Source organism: Mustela putorius, unplaced genomic scaffold, assembly GCF_011764305.1.
Source record: "Mustela putorius furo isolate JIRA1106 unplaced genomic scaffold, ASM1176430v1.1 tig00003845_pilon_pilon_pilon, whole genome shotgun sequence".
NCBI classification, from domain to species: Eukaryota; Metazoa; Chordata; class Mammalia; order Carnivora; family Mustelidae; genus Mustela; species Mustela putorius.
In genome coordinates, this window is record NW_025421998.1 from 15,352,823 (window position 1) to 15,377,272 (window position 24,450).

General features: G+C 41.2%; 1 gene segment (V, D, J or C); it reads left to right on the plus strand.

The window, feature by feature from the left end:
* The first annotated feature begins 569 nt into the window (after nt 1-569).
* The window catches only part of LOC101691347, a 53,383-nt gene continuing 29,502 nt past the window's right edge, over nt 570-24,450 (plus strand). The window contains 2 exon segments of the C gene segment in view: nt 570-804; nt 900-1,202. Coding sequence covers nt 747-804; nt 900-1,202 — 361 coding nt within the window.

Sequence of the window (24,450 nt, forward strand, 5' to 3'; positions counted from 1 at the left end):
CATTCCCTGCTCACTCTGCACGCAACCTAATAAGGTCCTTTTGACAAATCAAGAAAAGGAGAAGACTAGCTATCCGAAGACTACAAAGCTGTCATGTCACGTTAGGTCATTTTAGTCTTCTGAGGAGACCTCTGGGAGAAATGGTCCAGGGCTAGCTCAGGGGACCTGTTGCTTTTTCAGCAGGGATCTCTGCACTGTGCTTATCCCTGCCTCCGGAGCAGCCTGCATACCCATTGCTCTGTTGAGTACTGAGTGGCCATTCGAGGCTTGAGATGTGTCTCCAGTCAGACCCAGCTCACATCCCCACCTCAGAAGGTGTTCCATAAAATGCAGCCTCAGAAGAGTTACTTAAAATGTCACGTGGATTTCCCCGGTTCTAAATTGAGGGTAGTAGCATTCATCTCAAGGGCGACTTTCAATATTTGGTCAAACAATGAGCAGAAACCAGTTAGTGCGGAACTCAGGTCCAATCAAGGATTGCTGTTATACCACTGGTGCCCTCCTTGCACCAACAGTCCTCAGTGATTCTCAGCAGCCTAACCACTGATGTTCCCTCCTGCCTTGTGGTCAGACCTGTCCCAGCCCTCTGGCCCCTCCCTCTCTCCGCCCAGCCTCTTTCTCACTAGTAACTGCAGGTGCCTCTGTGAAACAGACGCTCAGGTCTTCACCTGCCTTCTGCAACACTCCCAGACAGTCTCTTCCCAGCAGGTACTGCCAGAAGGTCACCCAGGGTTTCTTTCCACCCTATGGGAGACAGAACCATGCTGGGTCCCCTTGCCCTCCTGTGTGCTCTCCTGTTTCCTGGTAAGTCCTGACTTGTTCCCCAGTGCAAAGGACAGGGGACACCCTAAGTTTCCTGTCCATCACTGTCTCACAGCTGTTTCCCTCTCCCCTGGCAGATGGTGGAGCAGGGCTCAAGCTGAGTCAGACTGCTTTGTTGGTGGCACGCGTGGGCAGTTCAACTCCTCTGGATTGCAAAGTGGACGCCTGGGTCAAGTACATCCACTGGTACCGCCACCAGGAGGGTACGGCACCGAAGAGGCTCCTCTACCTAGACATGTCCACATCCCTTGTACAACGGGATTTTGTCCTGAAAGCGGACAAAGTCAATGCCAATAAGGGCAGGGATAGCTACAGCTGCACTCTGTCACTGCTGAAACTAGAGAAAAGCGACGAAGGCGTGTACTACTGTGCTGCCTGGGCATACCACAGCCCTGTCCTCTGACCAGGTCCCTGAGCAAAAAGGTCTCTGTCTCCCAGGGCACTGAAGACTGGCACATTCCAATGACTCTGGGTCTCTGGGGATGTCCTGGGGTCAGCTCTCAGCAACCCGACTCTCGTTAATGCCCCCTTCCCTCTCCATTGGTGCACTGCACAGAGCCCTGGAAACTAAGGAGCCCCTGGCATGCAGGCGAGCGCAAACCCAGGGAGCTGTCCAGTCTGAAGTTCGTCCAGCGCAGCATTTCTGAAGCATTTGGAGCAGAATCTGTGCTGTTCAATGCAGTGACCACTAGCCAGTAGCCACATGTGACCCCTGAGCACCTGAAACATAGTTAGTTCAACCTGAGATGGGCTGCTTGTGTAACATACAAGCCATGTTCCGGAGACTATTAAAAAAAAAAAGATGAAATACCTTCTTAATAATTTCGATATTAATTACATGTTACAATAATGAAATTGCCCTTGAAATGAATGCTACTATCCTCAATTTAGAAATGGGGAAATCCTGCTTTGGAAATAAATAAAATAATTCTAGAATTTTATTTGTTTCTTTAACTTTTTTAAATGCAATGCTAGAAAATGAGTCTCATATTGTGACTTATCTTTATTTCTACTGAACGGAGTTATGACAGGCTGGCGATTGAAAATTCTGGCCATCTCCAAGAAGAATGTGGGAATAAAATATTGTGCTATATTGTGCCCCCACCCCCATTGCTCTGTGCCCCAGGACCTTTGTGGAAACAGTCATGGGAATCTTTGTCCTGTTTTCAAATGGAAAGTTGGCGAATGGAAACTGAAGCTCAAAAAATCCATCACCATGTCTCCTGGCAAAAGCGCTTCTTCTTTGATACTAGCTTTCTAAGCACGTGGACCCTGGGGAAAAGAAACAAATCCCTCCAATGGGTTAAGTGGTATAAAAGGGAAAGACTTCTCCACATGCACCTCTTGTTCCTGAGCATTAACCTTTGGGTATGGCGGGAGTTGGCACTATATGTTGGCCCCTGTGAGAATGCAGGCCCCCTACAGGGAGGGAACCCAGACCTCACTTTCTTCCACTTCCCAGTCTCTTCCTGATGCTCAAACTGGCTGTTCCCAGACAGCAACCAGAGGATAAGGAAAGCCATCTGTGCAGTCCCTGAAGGTCAACCTCCTAATGCCAGGGCAAGGTAAGGAGAGGACCACTGTCCACGTGGAGGAGCAAAAGAATAAAAATCAAGTAGTAGTCAAATAACTGGGTTATATTTGCCCCAAAATAAATAAAACAAATTGCAGAGTTGGGAGATTTTATCTAGTTCCTTTCATTTTACATTCCACAAAGCCACCAAAGTCCCATCTTTAACAGAACAGGTTGTGCCCTGTTCCCTCAGTAAGAAAACAGGAAACTGGACAAGTACTGAGAAATTATCATTAAATGTTGTGCTTTTTTAGTTGACTAGCTTAATAGAGAGGAACATATAGATTATTTTTAATGCTTTTGTTCTTCAGTTAAATGAGGCATTCTGAGGTATGTGTTGAGTTATTAGGTAAGTCATCACCACCTAAGTAGCAAAAAGTAAAGAGACCTCTAACTCTGTGTCAATAAATGATTACAGGGATTTATGAACCAGTATTATGATGAATTCAATTTAGTGTTCTTTAATACAATAAACACGTGTACAGTAGTGAACCAATCCTAATTCTTACAAAAAGAAAGTCGAGAAATGCCTGCCACTTTCATAATGTCAATGAAAATCCAACTTCTCACATTGGTTATAATTGATGTATCTTTTCTGTCCTTCCTTCATCTAACTTTCTGTCATGGATGAGTTAATATTTAAATATTTGATCTCAAACTGATCATTCCTATCTACTGAGTTTTGCCCCTTTGATTTTTTTTAACTTTTATATTGAAGTTACCAATCAGTTACCAAAAATCTAGTTTTATTCTGGAAGTGGTAGAACCAGTATTTATAATCCATAGGTCAATAAATTTCTTTGATTCTTTCCTTTGTTCATTCAAAGAAAAAGATTCAAGCTCTTTATGAAACTTAAGAAACATAATGTTCCAGATAAGATGTTAATGATAGCTATTTTTTTAATCAAGACTCCTTATGTACTAGGTATGCATTGTATTAAGCAGTTTATACACATCTAGCTGTGTAATGCCTTAGTATCAGAAGATAGAGAAAAGGGACTCTGATGGATATCATATACCCCCCACAGATGTCACTAACCCTGTCCTAAGTGTCTGGTTTGAAATAATTTCCCATTGACTTGCATTCCTAGTTATAGACTATTTTGTGAAATGGTATGATTATCTCAGAGAGAAGTAAGCTGTTCAGAAATTTTCAGTAGTTGTGAAAAACTCATTCTGAAGGTGCTGGCAATGAATAAAATGGAATTCATCTATTTAGCTGCCAGATAATATGTTTGATGGTCAGTCTCTGGAGGAAATCTCGTGATCACTGTGAAAATCCTGCAAATGTTCATATTTCATGGCAGAAAGAATTGATGCTTCAATAAGAACAGAAGCTACAGAGTGTTAACTCTACATCCCATGGCATGGTGTGAGTCAGTAGTGGTGGGTTCAGGGCTGGTTGTTGCACAAGGCGATTCTGATGAAGAGACCAATCTTAAAAACAGGCAGGGCATAGTGATGTCATCATGAGAATGAGCAGGGGATGGACAGAGAAACAGAAACGATGAGCAATGTGCAAAAGGAGATTGTCCTAACTTGAAAGAAGCGGTTCCAAACCAGAGGAAACTATTTTCAATTGGTAAGGTTAGCACTTCCCTCCAAAATCAGTATGAGGAAGAAATGACATGTATATGTTATCAACAATAATGACACTTCCTTCCCCGGTAGCAAACCCAGAGTTGCAGCCTCTGTTTTGTGTTACCAGTGTGCCCTGCTCATATGTGCCTAAGTGAGGGGACACCATGGGAGCCAAAACCCATCCCATGCTCACCCTACATCCTATACCCTGAGCAGGGCTGTGTCAACCTGGAGCAAAAGTGACCTTTTCTAATTATTCTGCAAAGGCTGTGGCCTGTTTTATTTACTGAAAAAAGGAAAATTTTGCGGTAGGAGACTGTTCAGAAGGTAGTAACTACATAGAGTTATGTAGACAAAAAGATACCACGTTTTAAAAAATTAACCTGTAAGGTTTCTGACTCTAAAAAATAAACTAATTTACAAAAAAGTATTGTCAAAGAACAAATGAAAATACTATTGTTTGAATCTAGGAACCAAATTTTACAATTTAAAGCCTTGAGAAAAAATGACCATCATGAGCAATACAGTAAAACAGCAACAACAACAAAAGTCAGTGTTTGGGGGCACCTGGGTGGCTCAGTGGGTTAAGCCGCTGCCTTCAGCTCAGGTCATGATCTCAGGGTCCTGGGGTCGAACCCTGCATCGGGCTCTCTGCTCGGCGGGGAGCCTGCTTCCCCTCTCTCTCTCTGTCTGCCTCTCCGTCTACTTGTGATATCTCTCTATCAAATAAATAAAATCTAAAAAAAAAAAAAAAGTCAGTGTTTGCATAGACTCCATGGGTCCCAGACTGTGGAGTCAGAGTAGATCAGCTGGAACATCTCCAGTTTTCTTCTGTGGAGGAGATGCTCCCTCCCCAGTAAATGCTTTGAGATTAAGAGATGAGAAATCCAAGAACTAAACTTTCAGCCTAGAGGAGGACTCAGAATTATCATCAGTACTTCTTTTAAATTTCACATCTGTCTCTACTCCTTACCATGAAATAATTGGGACAATTAATTTAGAACAGTCTTCCTTGACTCCCGTTTGCAATATTTCTATCTATGCTAGCCATACCTGTTTCTGCGTAACTGTCAGTGTCTGTCTCCATATCTGTCTATATCTCCATATCTGTGTCTATATCTCTGTCTCACTCTCTCTCTCTCTTTCCAGTAAGTAGCCAAAATGATACAGAAATATCTATATCTATATCCATAGTAGAAAAAAGGATAATTACTCAATGCTGTACCTACCAAAAAAAAGTGATATATTGACTGATTGGTCAAGATGGCGGAGAAGTAGCAAGCTGAGACTGCTTCAGCTAGCCAGAGATCAGCTAGATAGCTTATCTAAAGATTGCAAACACCTGAAAATCCATCGGCAGATCGAAGAGAAGAAGAACAGCAATTCTGGAAACAGAAAAACAACCACTTTCTGAAAGGTAGGACCGGCGGAGAAGTGAATCCAAAGCGACGGGAAGATAGAACTGGGGGGGGGGGGGGCGGCTCCCGGCAAGCAGCAGAGCAACCGTGCACAAAATCAGGACTTTTAAAAGTCTGTTCCGCTGAGGGACATCGCTCCAGAGGCTAAACCAGGGCGAAGCCCACGCGGGGTCAGCGTGGCCTCAGGTCCCGCAGGGTCACAGAAGGATCGGGGGTGTCTGAGTGTCGCAGAGCTTGCGGGTATTGGAACGGGAAAGCTGGCTACAGAGACAGAGCCAACAGTAAGCTCACAGCTCCGTGTTACCTTGAACCGGTCGCAGGCTCGGTGAGCTCGGAGCGCAGCCAGAGGTCAGGCAGACGGGAGTAACTGGGCACTGTTCACTGAGGGCGCACTGAGGAGTGGGGCCCTGGGCTCTCGGCTCCTCCGGGCCGGAGACCAGGAGGCCGCCATTTGTATTCCCGTCCTCTGGAACTCTACGGAAAGCGCTCAGGGAACAAAAGCTCCTGAAAGCAAACCCGAGCGGATTACTCACCCCGGCCCTGGGTAAGGGCGGTGTAATTCCGCCTGGGGCAAAGACACTTGAGAATCACTACAACAGGCCCCTCCTCCAGAAGATCAACAAGAAATCCAGCCGAGACCAAGTTCACCTACCAAGGAGTGCAGTTTCAATACCAAGGAGAGCAGCAGAATTCCAGAGGAGGAGAAAGCCAAGCACGGAACTCATGGCTTTTTTCCTGTGATTTTTTTTAGTCTTGGAGTTAATTTAATTTTTTCTTTTTCATTTTTTTTTTTCTCGCATTCGGGTAAAATTTTTTTTTAACTGTTACCTTTTTCTTTTTTAACGATTTTTTACTAGTTTATCTAATATATATATTTTTTCTTTTTTACATTTTTCTTAGGTGTTTGCTTTTTTAAAAAATTCTTTTCTTTTCTTTTCTTTTCTTTTTGTTTTTTTTTTTCTTTCTTCCTTTTTGAACCTCTTTTTATCCCCTTTCTCCCCACTCACGATTTTGAATCTCTTCTAATTTGGTTAAAGCATATTTTCCTGGGGTTGTTGCCACCCTTTTAGTATTTTACTTGCCCCTTCATTTACTCTTATCTGGACAAAATGACAAGACGTAAAAATTCAACACAAAAAAAAGAACAAGAGGCAGTACCGAAGGCTAGGGACCTAATCAATACAGACATCGGTAATATGTCAGATCTAGAGTTCAGAATGACAATTCTCAAGGTTCTAGCCGGGCTCGAAAAAGGCATGGAAGATATTAGAGAAAACCTCTCGAGAGATATAAAAGCCCTTTCTGGAGAAATAAAAGAACTAAAATCTAACCAAGGTGAAATCAAAAAAGCTATTAATGAGGTGCAATCAAAAATGGAGGCTCTAACTGCTAGGATAAATGAGGCAGAAGAAAGAATTAGTGATATAGAAGACCAAATGACAGAGAATAAAGAAGCTGAGCAAAAGAGGGACAAACAGCTACTGGACCATGAGGGGAGAATTCGAGAGATAAGTGACACCATAAGACGAAACAACATTAGAATAATTGGAATTCCAGAAGAAGAAGAAAGTGAGAGGGGAGCAGAAGTTATACTGGAGAGAATTATTGGGGAGAATTTCCCCAATATGGCAAAGGGAACGAGCATCAAAATTCAGGAGGTTCAGAGAACGCCCCTCAAAATCAATAAGAATTGGCCCACACCCCGTCAGCTAATAGTAAAATTTACAAGTCTCAGTGACAAAGAGAAAATCCTGAAAGCAGCCCGGGAAAAGAAGTCTGTAACATACAATGATAAAAATATTAGATTGGCAGCTGACTTATCCACAGAGACCTGGCAGGCCAGAAAGAGCTGGCATGATATTTTCAGAGCACTAAACGAGAAAAACATGCAGCCAAGAATACTATATCCAGCTAGGCTATCATTGAAAATAGAAGGAGAGATTAAAAGCTTCCAGGACAAACAACAACTGAAAGAATTTGCAAATACCAAACCAGCTCTACAGGAAATCTTGAAAGGGGTCCTCTAAGCAAAGAGAGAGCCTACAAGTGGTAGATCAGAAAGGAACAGAGACCATATACAGTAACAGTCACCTTACAGGCAATACAATGGCACTAAATTCATATCTCTCAATAGTTACCCTGAATGTGAATGGGCTAAATGCCCCTGTCAAAAGACACAGGGTATCAGAATGGATAAAAAAACAAAACCCATCTATATGTTGCCTCCAAGAAACACAATTTAAGCCCGAAGACACCTCCAGATTTAAAGTGAGGGGGTGGAAAAGAATTTACCATGCTAATGGACATCAGAAGAAAGCAGGAGTGGCAATCCTTATATCAGATCAATTAGATTTTAAGCCAAAGACTATAATAAGAGATGAGGAAGGACACTATATCATACTCAAAGGGTCTGTCCAACAAGAAGATTTAACAATTTTTAAATATCTATGCCCCCAATGTGGGAGCAGCCAACTATATAAACCAATTAATAACAAAATCAAAGAAACACATCAACAATAATACAATGATAGTAGGGGACTTTAACACTCCCCTCACTGAAATGGACAGGTCATCCAAGCAAAAGATCAGCAAGGAAATAAAGGCCTTAAATGACACACTGGACCAGATGGACATCACAGATATATTCAGAATATTTCATCCCAAAGCAACAGAATACACATTCTTCTCTAGTGCACATGGAACATTCTCCAGAATAGATCACATCCTCGGTCCTAAATCAGGACTCAACCGGTATCAAAAAGATTGGGATCATTCCCTGCATATTTTCAGACCACAATGCTCTAAAGCTAGAACTCAACCACAAAAGGAAGTTTGGAAAGAACCCAAATACATGGAGACTAAACAGTATCCTTCTAAAGAATGAATGGGTCAACCGGGAAATTAAAGAAGAATTGAAAAAAAAATCATGGAAACAAATGATAATGAAAAATACAACGGTTCAAAATCTGTGGGACACAACAAAGGCAGTCCTGAGAGGAAAATATATAGCGGTACAAGCCTTTCTCAAGAAACAAGAAAGGTCTCAGGTACACAACCTAACCCTACACCTAAAGGAGCTGGAGAAAGAACAAGAAAGAAACCCTAAGCCCAGCAGGAGAAGAGAAATCATAAAGATCAGAGCAGAAATCAATGAAATAGAAACCAAAAAAACAATAGAACAAATCAACGAAACTAGGAGCTGGTTCTTTGAAAGAATTAATAAAATTGATAAACCCCTGGCCCGACTTATCAAAAAGAAAAGAGAAAGGACCCAAATAAATAAAATCATGAATGAAAGAGGAGAGATCACAACTAACACCAAAGAAATACAAACTATTATAAGAACATACTATGAGCAACTCTACGGCAATAAATTTGACAATCTGGAAGAAATGGATGCATTCCTAGAAACATATAAACTACCACAACTGAACCAGGAAGAAATAGAAAGCCTGAACAGACCCATAACCAGTAAGGAGATTGAAACAGTCATTAAAAATCTCCAAACAAACAAAAGCCCAGGGCCAGACGGCTTCCCGGGGGAATTCTACCAAACATTTAAAGAAGAACTAATTCCTATTCTCCTGAAACTGTTCCAAAAAATAGAAATGGAAGGAAAACTTCCAAACTCATTTTATGAGGCCAGCATCACCTTGATCCCAAAACCAGACAAGGATCCCACCAAAAAAGAGAGCTATAGACCGATATCCTTGATGAACACAGATGCGAAAATACTCAACAAAATACTAGCCAATAGGATTCAACAGTACATTAAAAAGATTATTCACCACGACCAAGTGGGATTTATTCCAGGGCTGCAAGGTTGGTTCAACATCCGCAAATCAGTCAATGTGATACAACACATCAATAAAAGTAAGAACAAGAACCATATGATACTCTCAATAGATGCTGAAAAAGCATTTGACAAAGTACAACATCCCTTCCTGATCAAAACTCTTCAAAGTGTAGGGATAGAGGGCACATACCTCAATATCATCAAAGCCATCTATGAAAAACCCACCGCAAATATCATTCTCAATGGAGAAAAACTGAAAGCTTTTCCGCTAAGGTCAGGAACACGGCAGGGATGTCCATTATCACCACTGCTATTCAACATCGTACTAGAGGTCCTAGCCTCAGCAATCAGACAACAAAAGGAAATTAAAGGCATCCAAATCGGCAAAGAAGAAGTCAAATTATCACTCTTCGCAGATGATATGATACCTATGTGGAAAACCCAAAAGAATGCACTCCAAAACTGCTAGAACTTATACAGGAATTCAGTAAAGTGTCAGGATATAAAATCAATGCACAGAAATCAGTTGCATTTCTCTACACCAACAGCAAGACAGAAGAAAGAGATATTAAGGAGTCAATCCCATTTACAATTGCATCCAAAACCATAAGATACCTAGGAATAAACCTAACCAAAGAGACACAGAATCTATACTCAGAAAACTATAAAGTACTCATGAAAGAAATTGAGGAAGACACAAAGAAATGGAAAAATGTTCCATGCTCCTGGATTGGAAGAATAAATATTGTGAAAATGTCTATGCTACCTAAAGCAATCTACACATTTAATGCAATTCCTATCAAAGTACCATCCATCTTTTTCAAAGAAATGGAACAAATAATTCTAAAATTTATATGGAACCAGAAAAGACCTCGAATAGCCAAAGGGATATTGAAAAAGAAAGCCAACGTTGGTGGCATCACAATTCCGGACTTCAAGCTCTATTACAAAGCTGTCATCATCAAGACAGCATGGTACTGGCACAAAAACAGACACATAGATCAATGGAACAGAATAGAGAGCCCAGAAATAGACCCTCAAATCTATGGTCAACTAATCTTCGACAAAGCAGGAAAGAATGTCCAATGGAAAAAAGACAGCCTTTTCAATAAATGGTGCTGGGAAAATTGGACAGCCACATGCAGAAAAATGAAATTGGACCATTTCCTTACACCACACACAAAAATAGACTCAAAATGGATGAAGGACCTCAATGTACGAAAGGAATCCATCAAAATCCTTGAGGAGAACACGGGCAGCAACCTCTTCGACCTCTGCCGCAGCAACATCTTCCTAGGAACAACGCAAAAGGCAAGGGAAGCAAGGGAAAAAATGAACTACTGGGATTTCATCAAGATCAAAAGCTTTTGCACAGCAAAGGAAACAGTTAACAAAATCAAAAGACAACTGACAGAATGGGAGAAGATATTTGCAAACGACATATCAGATAAAGGACTAGTGTCCAGAATCTATAAAGAACTTAGCAAACTCAACACCCAAAGAACAAATAATCCAATCAAGAAATGGGCAGAAGACATGAACAGACATTTCTGCAAAGAAGACATCCAGATGGCCAACAGACACATGAAAAAGTGCTCCATATCACTCGGCATCAGGGAAATACAAATCAAAACCACAATGAGATATCACCTCACACCAGTCAGAATGGCTAAAATCAACAAGTCAGGAAATGACAGATGCTGGCGAGGATGCGGAGAAAGGGGAACCCTCCTACACTGTTGGTGGGAATGCAAGCTGGTGCAGCCACTCTGGAAAACAGCATGGAGGTTCCTCAAAATGTTGAAAATAGAACTGCCCTATGACCCAGCAATTGCACTACTGGGTATTTACCCTAAAGATACAAATGTAGTGATCCAAAGGGACACATGCACCCGAATGTTTATAGCAGCAATGTCCACAATAGCCAAACTATGGAAAGAACCTAGATGTCCATCAACAGATGAATGGATCAAGAAGATGTGGTATATATACACAATGAATACTATGCAGCCATCAAAAGAAATGAAATCTTGCCATTTGCAACAACATGGATGGAACTAGAGCGTATCATGCTTAGCGAAATAAGTCAAGCAGAGAAAGACAACTATCATATGATCTCCCTGATATGAGGAAGTGGTGATGCAACATGGAGGCTTAAGTGGGTAGAAGAATAAATGAAACAAGATGGGATTGGGAGGGAGACAAACCATAAGTGACTCTTAATCTCACAAAACAAACTGAGGGTTGCCGGGGGGAGGGGGTTTGGGAGAAGGGGATGGGATTATGGACATTGGGGAGGGTATGTGATTTGGTGAGTGCTGTGAAGTGTGTAAACCTGGTGATTCACAGACCTGTACCCCTGGGGATAAAAATATATGTTTATAAAAATAAAAAATTATAAAAAAAAAAAATAAATGTAAAAATATGAAAAAAAAAAAAAAAAAAAAAATTTGACAATCTGGAAGAAATGGATGCATTCCTAGAAACATATAAACTACCACAACTGAACCAGGAAGAAATAGAAAGCCTGAACAGACCCATAACCAGTAAGGAGATTGAAACAGTCATTAAAAATCTCCAAACAAACAAAAGCCCAGGGCCAGACGGCTTCCCGGGGGAATTCTACCAAACATTTAAAGAAGAACTAATTCCTATTCTCCTGAAACTGTTCCAAAAAACAGAAATGGAAGGAGAACTTCCAAACTCATTTTTTGAGGCCAGCATCACCTTGATCCCAAAACCAGACAAGGATCCCACCAAAAAAGAGAGCTATAGACCGATATCCTTGATGAACACAGATGCGAAAATACTCAACAAAATACAAGCAAATAGGATTCAACAGTATATTAAAAAGATTATTCACCACGACCAAGTGGGATTTATTCCAGGGCTTCAAGGTCGGTTCAACATCCGCAAATCAGTCAATGTGATACAACACATCAATAAAAGAAAGAACAAGAACCATATGATACTCTCAATAGATGCTGAAAAAGCATTGACAAAATACAACATCCCTTCCTGATCAAAACTCTTCAAAGTGTAGGGATAGAGGGCACATACCTCAATATCATCAAAGCCATCTATGAAAAACCCACCGCAAATATCATTCTCAATGGAGAAAAACTGAAAGCTTTTCCGCTAAGGTCAGGAACACGGCAGGGATGTCCATTATCACCACTGCTATTCAACATCGTACTAGAGGTCCTAGCCTCAGCAATCAGACAACAAAAGGAAATTAAAGGCATCCAAATCGGCAAAGAAGAAGTCAAATTATCACTCTTCGCAGATGATATGATACTATATGTGGAAAACCCAAAAGACTCCACTCCAAACTGCTAGAACTTATACAGGAATTCAGTCAAGTGTCAGGATATAAAATCAATGCACAGAAATCAGTTGCATTTCTCTACACCAACAGCAAGACAGAAGAAAGAGATATTAAGGAGTCAATCCCATTTACAATTGCATCCAAAACCATAAGATACCTAGGAATAAACCTAACCAAAGAGACACAGAATCTATACTCAGAAAACTATAAAGTACTCATGAAAGAAATTGAGGAAGACACAAAGAAATGGAAAAATGTTCCATGCTCCTGGATTGGAAGAATAAATATTGTGAAAATGTCTATGCTACCTAAAGCAATCTACACATTTAATGCAATTCCTATCAAGTAGCATCCATATTTTTCAAAGAAATGGAACAAATAATTCTAAAATTTATATGGAACCAGAAAAGACCTCGAATAGCCAAAGGGATATTGAAAAAGAAAGCCAACGTTGGTGGCATCACAATTCCGGACTTCAAGCTCTATTACAAAGCTGTCATCATCAAGACAGCATGGTACTGGCACAAAAACAGACACATAGATCAATGGAACAGAATAGAGAGCCCAGAAATAGACCCTCAAATCTATGGTCAACTAATCTTCGACAAAGCAGGAAAGATTGTCCAATGGAAAAAAGACAGCCTCTTCAATAAATGGTGCTGGGAAAATTGGACAGCCACATGCAGAAAAATGAAATCGGACCATTTCCTTACCCCACACACAAAAATAGACTCAAAATGGATGAAGGACCTCAATGTACGAAAGGAATCCATCAAAATCCTTGAGGAGAACACGGGCAGCAACCTCTTCGACCTCTGCCGCAGCAACATCTTCCTAGGAACAATGCAAAAGGCAAGGGAAGCAAGGGAAAAAATGAACTATTGGCATTTCATCAAGATCAAAAGCTTTTGCACAGCAAAGGAAACAGTTAACAAAATCAAAAGACAACTGACAGAATGGGAGAAGATATTTGCAAACGAAATATCAGATAAAGGACTAGTGTCCAGAATCTATAAAGAACTTAGCAAACTCAACACCCAAAGAACAAATAATCCAATCAAGAAATGGGCAGAGGACATGAACAGACATTTCTGCAAAGAAGACATCCAGATGGCCAACAGACACATGAAAAAGTGCTCCATATCACTCGGCCTCAGGGAAATACAAATCAAAACCACAATGAGATATCACCTCACACCAGTCAGAATGGCTAAAATCAACAAGTCAGGAAATGACAGATGCTGGCGAGGATGTGGAGAAAGGGTAACCCTCCTACACTGTTGGTGGGAATGCAAGCTGGTGCAACCACTCTGGAAAACAGCATGGAGGTTCCTCAAAATGTTGAAAATAGAACTGCCCTATGACCCAGCAATTGCACTATTGGGTATTTACCCTAAAGATACAAATGTAGTGATCCAAAGGGGCACATGCACCCGAATGTTTATAGCAGCAATGTCCACAATAGCCAAACTATGGAAAGAACCTAGATGTCCATCAACAGATGAATGGATCAAGAAGATGTGGTATATATACACAATGGAATACTATGCAGCCATCAAAAGAAATGAAATCTTGCCATTTGCAACAACATGGATGGAACTAGAGCGTATCATGCTTAGCGAAATAAGTCAAGCAGAGAAAGACAACTATCATATGATCTCCCTGATATGAGGAAGTGGTGATGCAACATGGAGGCTTAAGTGGGTAGAAGAAGAATAAATGAAACAAGATGGGATTGGGAGGGAGACAAACCATAAGTGACTCTTAATCTCACAAAACAAACTGAGGGTTGCTGGGGGGAGGGGGTTTGGGAGAAGGGGGTGGGATTATTGACATTGTGGAGGGTATGTGATTTGGTGAGTGCTGTGAAGTGTGTAAACCTGGTGATTCACAGACCTGTACCCCTGAGGATAAAAATATATGTTTATAAAAAATAAAAAATTAAAAAAAAAAGTGATATATTGGTACCAAAAAAAAAAAAAAATGAATCAGCCTTTGGGTATCTGATGTATCAGATATATTTGGTCACTTACAACACATGCGATGAGAACAGGAAATAGGCAGCACTGAGACATCCTGTCCCCTCTACTGAAATTCCTTTTGATACTTTAGAGAACACAGTAGATGAAGCCACATGCAAATGTACAAAGTATTCCAGGAGCCCGACAGTCAGCCCCAGGAACCTCTCTTCAGTTCTGGACTCTCATCATTTCCACAGGACAACCTAGCACCAGTCTCTGCCTCAGCCTCAGCCTCCACCCTGTACTCCCTGACAGGTACCCCAGTCCTAGAATCAAGGGGAAAAGAAACAGTCACCAGCTGTGCCTTCAGGATGCCCGGCTTCCTGCTACAACTTCCCATTGACCTGATTGCCTGCTGTGGAGAGCTTCTGCCTGAGAGTCAGGACATATCAGTTCTTTTCCTGAGATTTCCAGGGGATATCTATGATTCAGGGGCATGAGAAGGGGCTTGAAATGGAGAGAGGGCACAGGACTGAGGTCATAGACATGACAATGAGATCCAGGTGTGATGCCAAATGAAGGAAGATGAAGACCAGTGCTTCTGGGATACAAGTGCTCCCAAATAGGACCTTTTTCTCTGTGTCTGTGACCTTCCCAGGGTCTGTGCAAGCCTTGTCTCTAGTGCAGCCTCCATACACACTTGCTGAATCAATCTGTTAATCAGTGAATCCCAGGAAGCATTATTGAGGAAGCACATTGAGAGTATTTCCTGTAATGAATCCTAAGCACGCATTTTGGTACATTAAGAGAAATATATAGACCCCTCTGTAAATACTGAAGGAGCAGGAGGATGGCTGAGGACAAAGCAAAAGCATTTCAATACATACATACTTATGTACATATACATGCATATTTTTATTACATAGTGGTATATGATATATTATATATTAAAAGTACATATGGAAGAAATAAAACATCCTTATTTTAAAAGAATTTATTTATTTCTTTATTTGACAGACAGAGATCACAAGTATGCAGAGAGGCAGGCAGAGAGAGAGGAGGAAGCAGGCTCCCTGCTGAGCAGACAGACAGACACACATACACCCACCCACACACACACACACACCCAGTGCACAGCTTGATCCCAGGACTCTGGGATCATGACCTGAGCCAAAGACAGAGGCCTTAACCCATTGAGTCACCCAGGTGCCCAGAAATAAAATATCTTATTTAAGATTGTGGGTTCTAGATATAGATCCTCTGGTACAAATTATTGCTCTGCCACTTACTCATGTCAGATCTTTGATAAAATTACTGGTGTGACCAAATCCTCCATTTTTCATATGAAATATGGAACCAAAAATAAAATCACCCACTTAGTAGGCTTTGGGAAGATTAAATAAGATAATGGAGCCAATGTGTTCACCTATTATGTATAAAGCTGCCTTCAATATTGAAAGCTATTAAAGTTATGAAAAATAAAGAAAACAAAATCTCTCTTTTTGAAAGTATTTAAAAAGATAAAAGATAAATTCTGCCTTCATTTACTTCTGTTTGAAATAAGAAAACACATTTTTCCATGTATGCTTCTGAAATAACCATTTATCTTCCTTCTTAGCTCCTAGCATCTGAAACCCTCGTCTATGTCCAGGAAATACCACACCTTATGAATCTGAGTGAAAGAATGAACTTGTTCTCACTATAGGAAGGAAAAAAGTCAGATACTGTTTCTCAGCCTTCCTTAAGCTATAGTCAGAAAGTGTGGGCTCCCCCAATTAGCCATATTCACACAACTGCTACCTCTTAATACAACACATGCACTGAGACACACATATGCACAAACACGCAGGACAGAAAGCAATGCAAATGCATTTGCACACTCATCCATGCACACATACAGATAGATACACACAGCCATAAACACAAATACAGACACAGGGACTGTAAGGAAATGCTTAGCAGCCATGGTGGACCAGGGGACCTCTCTCCATAGAGACCATGGATGCCTTCCTTCTGTCTCCTAGTCCTTTTCATTCCCAGGATGAAACTTCCTACATAGAAAGAGTCAGTCTTCTTAGTTGTAGGCCATTGACCTTCTGGTCTACGGTCCTCCATCTCCACAACATTCAACTACTCAGTATGGATCACTTCAGAAATGGTATTTATCGGAAAGGAGGGAAAATAGAACAGCTGCCTCAGGAGGAAAACTCAGCCATCCTGGCTTCTTCCTCTCTTTTCTCCTCAGGCAGGACTCAAGCCAGAGTTCACATCAACTCCACATGGTATGTGACAGAGCCACACACAAGTTTCAGGCAGAACTGTTTCAATTTTTGAGACATACATACATTTAGAGAAAACCATATGGAAATCATAAAAGGCAAGCTAAAAAGCTTTGCTGAAGAAAAGATGGAGGAAAACAGGAATATGGAAAAATAAATGCATAAACATAAAATACTAATAATATGTGCCTGATTTTCAAGGATAGCATTTCAAAGAGGTCACCAAAGATTTTTCACATGAAAATTTGGTGTAAATAATAATGGTTGACAGTATGAGGATATTAAATTTAAGGAATGATAGTAGTAGAAAACATATGTAATTATTATCAAAAGTTTACTGTATTTCAGAACCTAGACTACCAGTTATTAGACTGAAAGGCTCTCAGTTATTTAATGTACACTAAGTTCTGTGATAGGATTGCTATCACATCTATTTTCAGATGAGGATTTTTGAGGCAGAAAGAGTTTAAGAAATTTGCAGAGATTAAGGCAACTCCTAAGTGACATGAAGAAATGCTTCAGTGACGTGGTGAGTTGCTCAGAATATGACGTGAACTGAAAGAAGAAGACTGCAAAACCCTGTGTATATTGCACCTGTGACTTATCAAGGAATTTGTAGCCCACAAAACAACATTTATGTCCATGTATCTTCAAAGAAGAAATCGAGAAGTCCAGAGACCATAATGGAGAGAGTTTTTGCTCCTGGTGAGATGCTGAAGGGAATTTTTTATATTCATCTTAGTCTTTTTTTCAGTTTCATCAAGGATGATATTTAAACACATGTCCTACATAGCAGCTTAGTGAATTTCCTTGATTCAATTGTCACTCCTCTGACCCTCGCTGTCCTGTTCCATGGAATGAAAACTTACAAGCATCCATATCATGTAATTGTTATGAGGATGGACAAGGTTAAGGACATCTAGAATGAAACTTCAAGAATAAAAAATACTCCCTAAGTATTAGCTCACTTTTTAGAGAGTTGGGGAGACGCAGAGGGAGAGAGAATCTTAAGCAAGCTCCAAACTCAGCACAAGCCCACTGTGTAGCTCAATCTTAAGACTCTGAGATCTGAGTCAAAATCAAGAGTCAGACACTTACCAACTCAGCCAGCCAGGTGCCCTAAATATTTCCTCTTCTGAAAGTTAGTATTTATTAAACATGCAATATTTTAAAATATTATACTGAGAAAGTATTTTTATTAAATAGCTCCTTGCAAGTAGAAACAGTTCTCATTTCCACAGAAATCAAGATTCTTTCATAGTCCCTTCACATTTATGCTAACAGTTCTCCAGATACCACCAGTCTTATTTTGAGATGGGCACAGCAGCAAGAAGCCTACAAAACACAGTGCCCTCATTCGCTTCTTGTCTGCAGCCAGCACTAAAGGGCAAGCAGTCGACCTCATCAACCACGTTTTTCATCCTCCCCATTTCAGGCCATGGCCTCCTGACACTAAGGCAGGAGGCATCCAGCCACCAGGTCCCCACTATCCTGCCTGCTTCTGTAGGACACAGCCTGGCAGATGGGGTATCATCTGCCAAGAAGAAAGTAATTACTTTCTTCTTCTTCTGGGCTCCTCTGTCATACTCCAGGACCATTTCCATCTGGATGAGAAGGCAAAGAAATTCTGTAATGTTTCTTATAATTATTAGAAGTTTGGGGAGCCTGGGTGGCTTAGATGGCTAAGTGTCATCCTTCATCTCAGGTCATGATCCCAGGGTCCTAGAATTGAGCCCTGTGTTGGGTTCCCTACTCAGCAGGGAATATGCTTCTCCCTTTTGCCCCTTCTCATACTCTCTCTCTGTCTGTGTCTCTCTCTCAAATAAATAAATAAAATATTTCAACAGGAAGTTCATTGGAAATGTTCTTCTTTTATTTACAGTTCCATCAAAGAGGGAACATTTCCACATACACATTTCACAAAGGTAAAGAAAAAAAAATTAAGTAAAGAAAAATATTGACATATATTGCAAGAAATCCAGAATGATTCACTGGTAGGGGCAAAACACAATCAGGCTTTAGAGGACCGGATTTTTGAAATGTTAATAAAAATCCCAACTCAAAGTCATGTAGATGGGTAGAGCAAAGTTGAGGTGAAATGTTTCTCAAATTTTTACTTCAATCCCTGCCATAAACTTCATAGAAAAAGAGGATGTTGTCATTTACTACTGTGCCAATGATACTCACCTACCCTAGAACTGTGAAGCCAACCAACAGAATATCTTCTTGGGTCTGTAGCATCCAAATCCTTCCCTATAGCGGCAACCACAATCAGCCCACCGCTAGCTCCCCAACCTCAGTCTTCCCTGGTCTGAAACACTTCTGGAGCTTTCCAGGAAGCCATCTTGTATTATACTTGCACAAATTTCCAGCTGACCTCAGGATCTCTGCTTTCAAAGTGTTCTTGGAATGAAAGTCTTCTGTGGGGGCTGACTGCACTCAGGCTGTACCATTGTCCATCATCTCAGCATCCAGAGACTCAATACGTGGGTAAAGTTCACACTAGGACAGGGAATCACTGTGTGCCATTATTATTGCATGTAAAAAAAAAATCATTCTGTAATTTAATTATTATTGGTCCATTTTAAAACTAAAAAAATTAGACCTTAATGAATTTAGGCTTAATGTTGAGCCAAAGGTATTAAGTTCATGCGTTCTGAACTGGAATTCACCAAAAGGTTTAAGGACTACAATTCCTTACATGAACACTAGAGGTCCAGTGGATTGGAATTGGAACCTGTTCCTTTTGCTGGGAGGTGTGGGGAGATTGGTGCCACCATGAGGTCATCACAACAGAGCTCAGAATTCACTGAGGTTGTTAGAGGGGCCACCATATTGGGCCACTGTTAATTCTCCCTGTGAAAGAGGAGAGAGAACCTGCCAAGAGCAGAAAAGCCTACCTGCATGTATGTGGAGGAAGGGTGTAGGGGGATTGGGTATAGGTGAGTGTGTCCGAGTTCTCTCTCCATGTTCTCACATTTCAGCGCATGTTACTCGTGTAACACAGATCACGGAAATGTTCTGATGCAGTATTAGCAAGAACGTCTAACTCCTGAGGTCACTGAAGTACTAAGGGGTCAGTGACTCGTCCAGATCACACAGCTGGTACAGGGTGAGGTGGCAGAGAGAGGCAGTGAACCATCAATTGGTGTCTCTTGATTATGGCACTAAACCCCTTCTTCACTGCAGGACAATACAAGGAACCCTACATTGTCCCCAACAGCAGAGGCAGATTAATATTGAACATTGAGTGACACAAATCATTCCAATGTGTTACAACACAAATGCAGAGATTAGCTGTCTTCAGAGAATAAATAAAATGCCAATAAACCATCAATTGACTTTTCTATATAAAATGCTTATCCTCATGCTTCTGAGCAAGGTTCTGCAGTATGAGATTGCAGGGGAATGGTTGAGTGGGTGTAAGAATAATCCTGCCACACCCCAAAAAGATCCATTTACCAGGAATTTTTTTCAGATTGGGAGCCCACTTACATGGGGACACAGGATGCCCCAGACCCGCTCACATCTGGGACAGATCAGGAACAACCCACAGAAATATCTAAGCCACCACTTCTTCTGAGAAACTTGAAGCAGCACCACCCTTCAGCCTCTGACCTGAGGAGTTCTGTAACAGGAACCTCACTTCTTACCCTATCACAGGGGAGCCAGCCCAGCCAACTAGATGCCACAGCTGAAAGCATTCATTTTCTTGTCTCCCAGGCCTATGAATTGTCCCCCAGGAACTTCAGTCTACAGAAGAAACTCAGGAAAATATTTATTGTTGCTTTTTTTCCATATAATTTTTTCTTGGGAATTTATCTTTGCTTGTAGTTGGCTTTGGGCAGGTAAAGTTTGAGCAACACACAATATCAATCTCCAGAGCAAGAGATGAGTGTGCCCGTATATCTTGCAAGGTTACCACTGAGGACATTAACAAAGAAGTCATCTATTGGTACTGACTGAAGCAAGATCAGGGAGAGGATATCTCACATTTGTCTCAACACATCTTACCTAGGGTCACTTAAGCGGGAAGAACAACAAACTTCCACTTCAACCTTGAAAATGAATTTCCTAAGGAAACAAGATGAGGCCATGTACTTCTTTGGCAGCTGGATTAGGACCCACAGCATCAGAGTTGCCAAGAGAAGCTGCACAAGAACCATCTTCAGGTCTGACCCACCCACATCCTTCTCAATATGGGCAACCACAGAGGCTGCACAGCTGGGTGCCCAGCCTGAGTCTCTCTCTCTGTTGTATTTCCTGAGGTTGGCAGGAAAACATCTTAGATTTTGTTCACATGGAGAGCCCATATGAGGTTGACAATTATTGTACAAATGTAAGCAGTTTGCAGGACAATACAAGGAAATCCCACTAAATTATCCCCCTAAATTAGACTGTTAGGGAACCTGGAAAATACAGTGAAAAGTACCAAGGAAAACCCATTGTCTGGTAATGCACAGTAGAGAGAGATTTCTAGTACCTAAATGATTCAAAATGAAGACAATAAAGGCATATAGAGACTACATAAGTATTTATTATTACTTTCCAATTTTATTCATGGGCATTGCAGTTTTTGGAGGTAGAATGTTATTTGAAACATAAAAATTCCATGCTTTTATTGCCATCCTATGGCCATATTGAAGGAATCCACTGATTATTATATCCCTATGTAAATGGCAGTTGTCTTAGTTATAGATGACGCCAAGGTATAAATCCCGTGCCACAGAGGTAGAAGCAACACCTCACTCCACATTCAGGGTCAATACTAGGATAAAAGGAGCACTATGCCATTGGAACATGTCCTGAGTACATCAGGCACCTCCAACATGGTGGAAACACCTGTAAGAATTTTTCTCCACGATTCTGCAAGGAAAATAAAAATCCTGAATACAGATCAGATGATTAAAAAGGATAATATATGCTCCTTTTATTTGTCAAGAAAAGATGGTGAAGGTCTTTCACAAATTACTAAGGTTAAAAATCATGGTTGAGAATAAAATTCTGTAGTTAGTAGTGGGATGGTCTCCATCAATATAGTGATACACACAAGCAATGTGTGAAATTACAAAGCCTCCTCCCCCATCTCCTTAGAGTCCACTTTCAAATGCAGAGGAAAGTTCTTTACTTCAGAAAAACTTGATACTTGTGGTTATTGGATATCTGACCACATAGTTACCATGCACAGTTTACCTCTGGTTCCCTGAGATCATGACAACATCTTCATTCTCTGTTTCTCCTTCTAAGAATCAGGTGGTGCTATCAAAGGCAGAGATGTTATGAAGTTATGAGGCCATGTACTTCTGTTCTTCATGCAAAATGAATTCCTAACCCAGCAGTGTCAGAACCTTCTCATGGGCAAACTGAGAATCTTCGTGTTCCATACCCTGCACATCATGATTCTTGACTGGGGTGGGTTCCAGGAGAATGAATCTGAGGGCCTAGGTCTCACCAAGGCCTCTCCTGTCTCCTACCACATCTACAGAAAAAAGGTCAGAAGACCCCCTGAATGAAATATGGAGTTAGAGAACAATGAACTCTTTCAAGAAAGAAGTGAAAGAAAAAAGGGATTAAGCTTTTCAGAGTATCTGTTTTGAATATTTTACAAAGATTATTTTATTTATTCCTCAGAAGAGCAGTACATTAATGTATTTAATTGCCCACATGTGATGAGGGAGCAGGAGGCTGGCTGAGGACAAAGCAAAAGCTGGCGCCTTGCACCCCCTCTTCACCCACTCCCCTCCATATGTGTAGCATTCCTCAGGCACCCCTGATTGTCATAAAACGATAAATAGTTAACTTGCAGAGATCCCAATCCTGCAGAACAGGAATCTCCCTTGCCCTACAAGATGTCCTAGAGACCTAAACAGGGAGGTTACCTTATCAATAGCACAAATTTCCAGAGGCAAATAACTCTTGGTTCCTGAAGCCCTAATGTCCCCCTCCCACCATAAACTGGAGGAGACTGGGGTAGAAGGGAATGTAAATGATAGCCAGATCATAATGCCCCACCAAGAATCTCCCAATTATCTTGATGTTTATGCCTGACCTAAAGACGACATTGATCAGGCCATAAGGGCAAAGACCCCCCCCCCACCCCGGCACCTTGTAGGCCCTCCCTAACATGTGAGAACTCTGTTGAAACCTCCCATTCCTTCACCACCTCCTCCCCAACCGTGGGGTATATAACATGCCCACCCTCACAACCCGGGGCAGCAGCTCTTCCTGCCCACGGGTCCTGTCCCTGTGCTTTAATAAACCACCATTTGGCACCAACGATGTCTTAAGAATTCTTTCTTTAGTCATCGGCTCCAAACCTCCTCACCCCACTGAACCTGACTTAGGTTCTGGGACTTCATCACATGGGGTGATGGAGCCACTGTGACTTTTCAGCATAGGACATCCATGAAACGCTACAATGATGAATAGGAGTGAAAGCGATGAAGTTCTAGAACCTAGGTGAGGTTCGGTCGGCTGAGGTCCAGAGCCGATGACCAAGAAAGAATTCTTGAGACATCTTTATTGCAAAATGGTGGTTTATTAAAGCACGGGGACAGGACCCATGGGCAGGAAGAGCTGCTGCCCTGGGTTGAGAGGGATGACAGGTTATATACCTTGCAGTTGGGGGAAGGTGAGGGGAAGCTATGGAGGTTTCAACAGTTTTCATATGTTAAAGAGGGCCTACAAGGTGGGGTGGGGGAGCCTTGACTTTATGGACTGATCAATGTCCTCTTTAGGTCAGGCATTAACATCCAGATACTTGGGAGATTCTTGGTGGGGTGTTATGATCCTGCTATCATTTACATTCTCTTCTACATCATCCTCCTCAAGTGCTTGGAGCATATCTAATGCTCTCTATATTCAGGTTTTACATTGCTTATGTGGATTATTATGGCATATTTGAATCTAATATAACAAAATATGAAACAAAACCTATAACTTACTCTTTTCTTATTTAATTTTTAGTAAAACAAATAGAACACCTGCTGAAATTTATGGAATGCTTCCATGCCTATTTATTTCCTAACTGTCTATGACTGCTTTTGTGTTACAATGGTAGATGTGAGGACTCAAAACAGATACCTTAGGCCAAAAAACTAAATAAAATACTTGTTATCAGATCCTGCAGAGAACTTTTGATGACCCTTCCTGTGCAACAAAGTGTGATGAAATGAGTTTGTAACTATAACTAAAATTCAAGATGAAATAAGAGAAAATATTGACAAAGTTTACTCCACGAAGGACCTGAGGACAGAAAGAGCTGCTGCCCAGGTTGTGAGAGAAGGCAGGTTAAGTACCTTGTGGTTGGGGGAAGGTGAGGGGAAGGGAGGTTTCAAGGGAGCTTTCATATGCTAAAGAGGGCCTACAAGGTGCCAGAAGACCATTGTTGTCTTTTAGCAAGTCCTTAACATCAAGATAGTTGGGAGATTCCTGTCTTGCAGTATTGTGATCTCTGCAAAGTTAACTATTGGTTTCTCACTGATGGAAGTCAGGGGTGCCTGAGGAATGTCACACACATTACCCAGGGAAGCTGGTGGAGAGGGGGTGCAAGGTGCCAGCTTTTGCTTTGTCTTCAGCCAGCCTCCTGCTCCCTCATCAAGAGTACTAAGAGAAATGTCACAACTCAGTAAGGAAATAAACCCAATTTAACAATGGAAAAGACAAATAGTAGAATTTAGGCTAAAATCACCT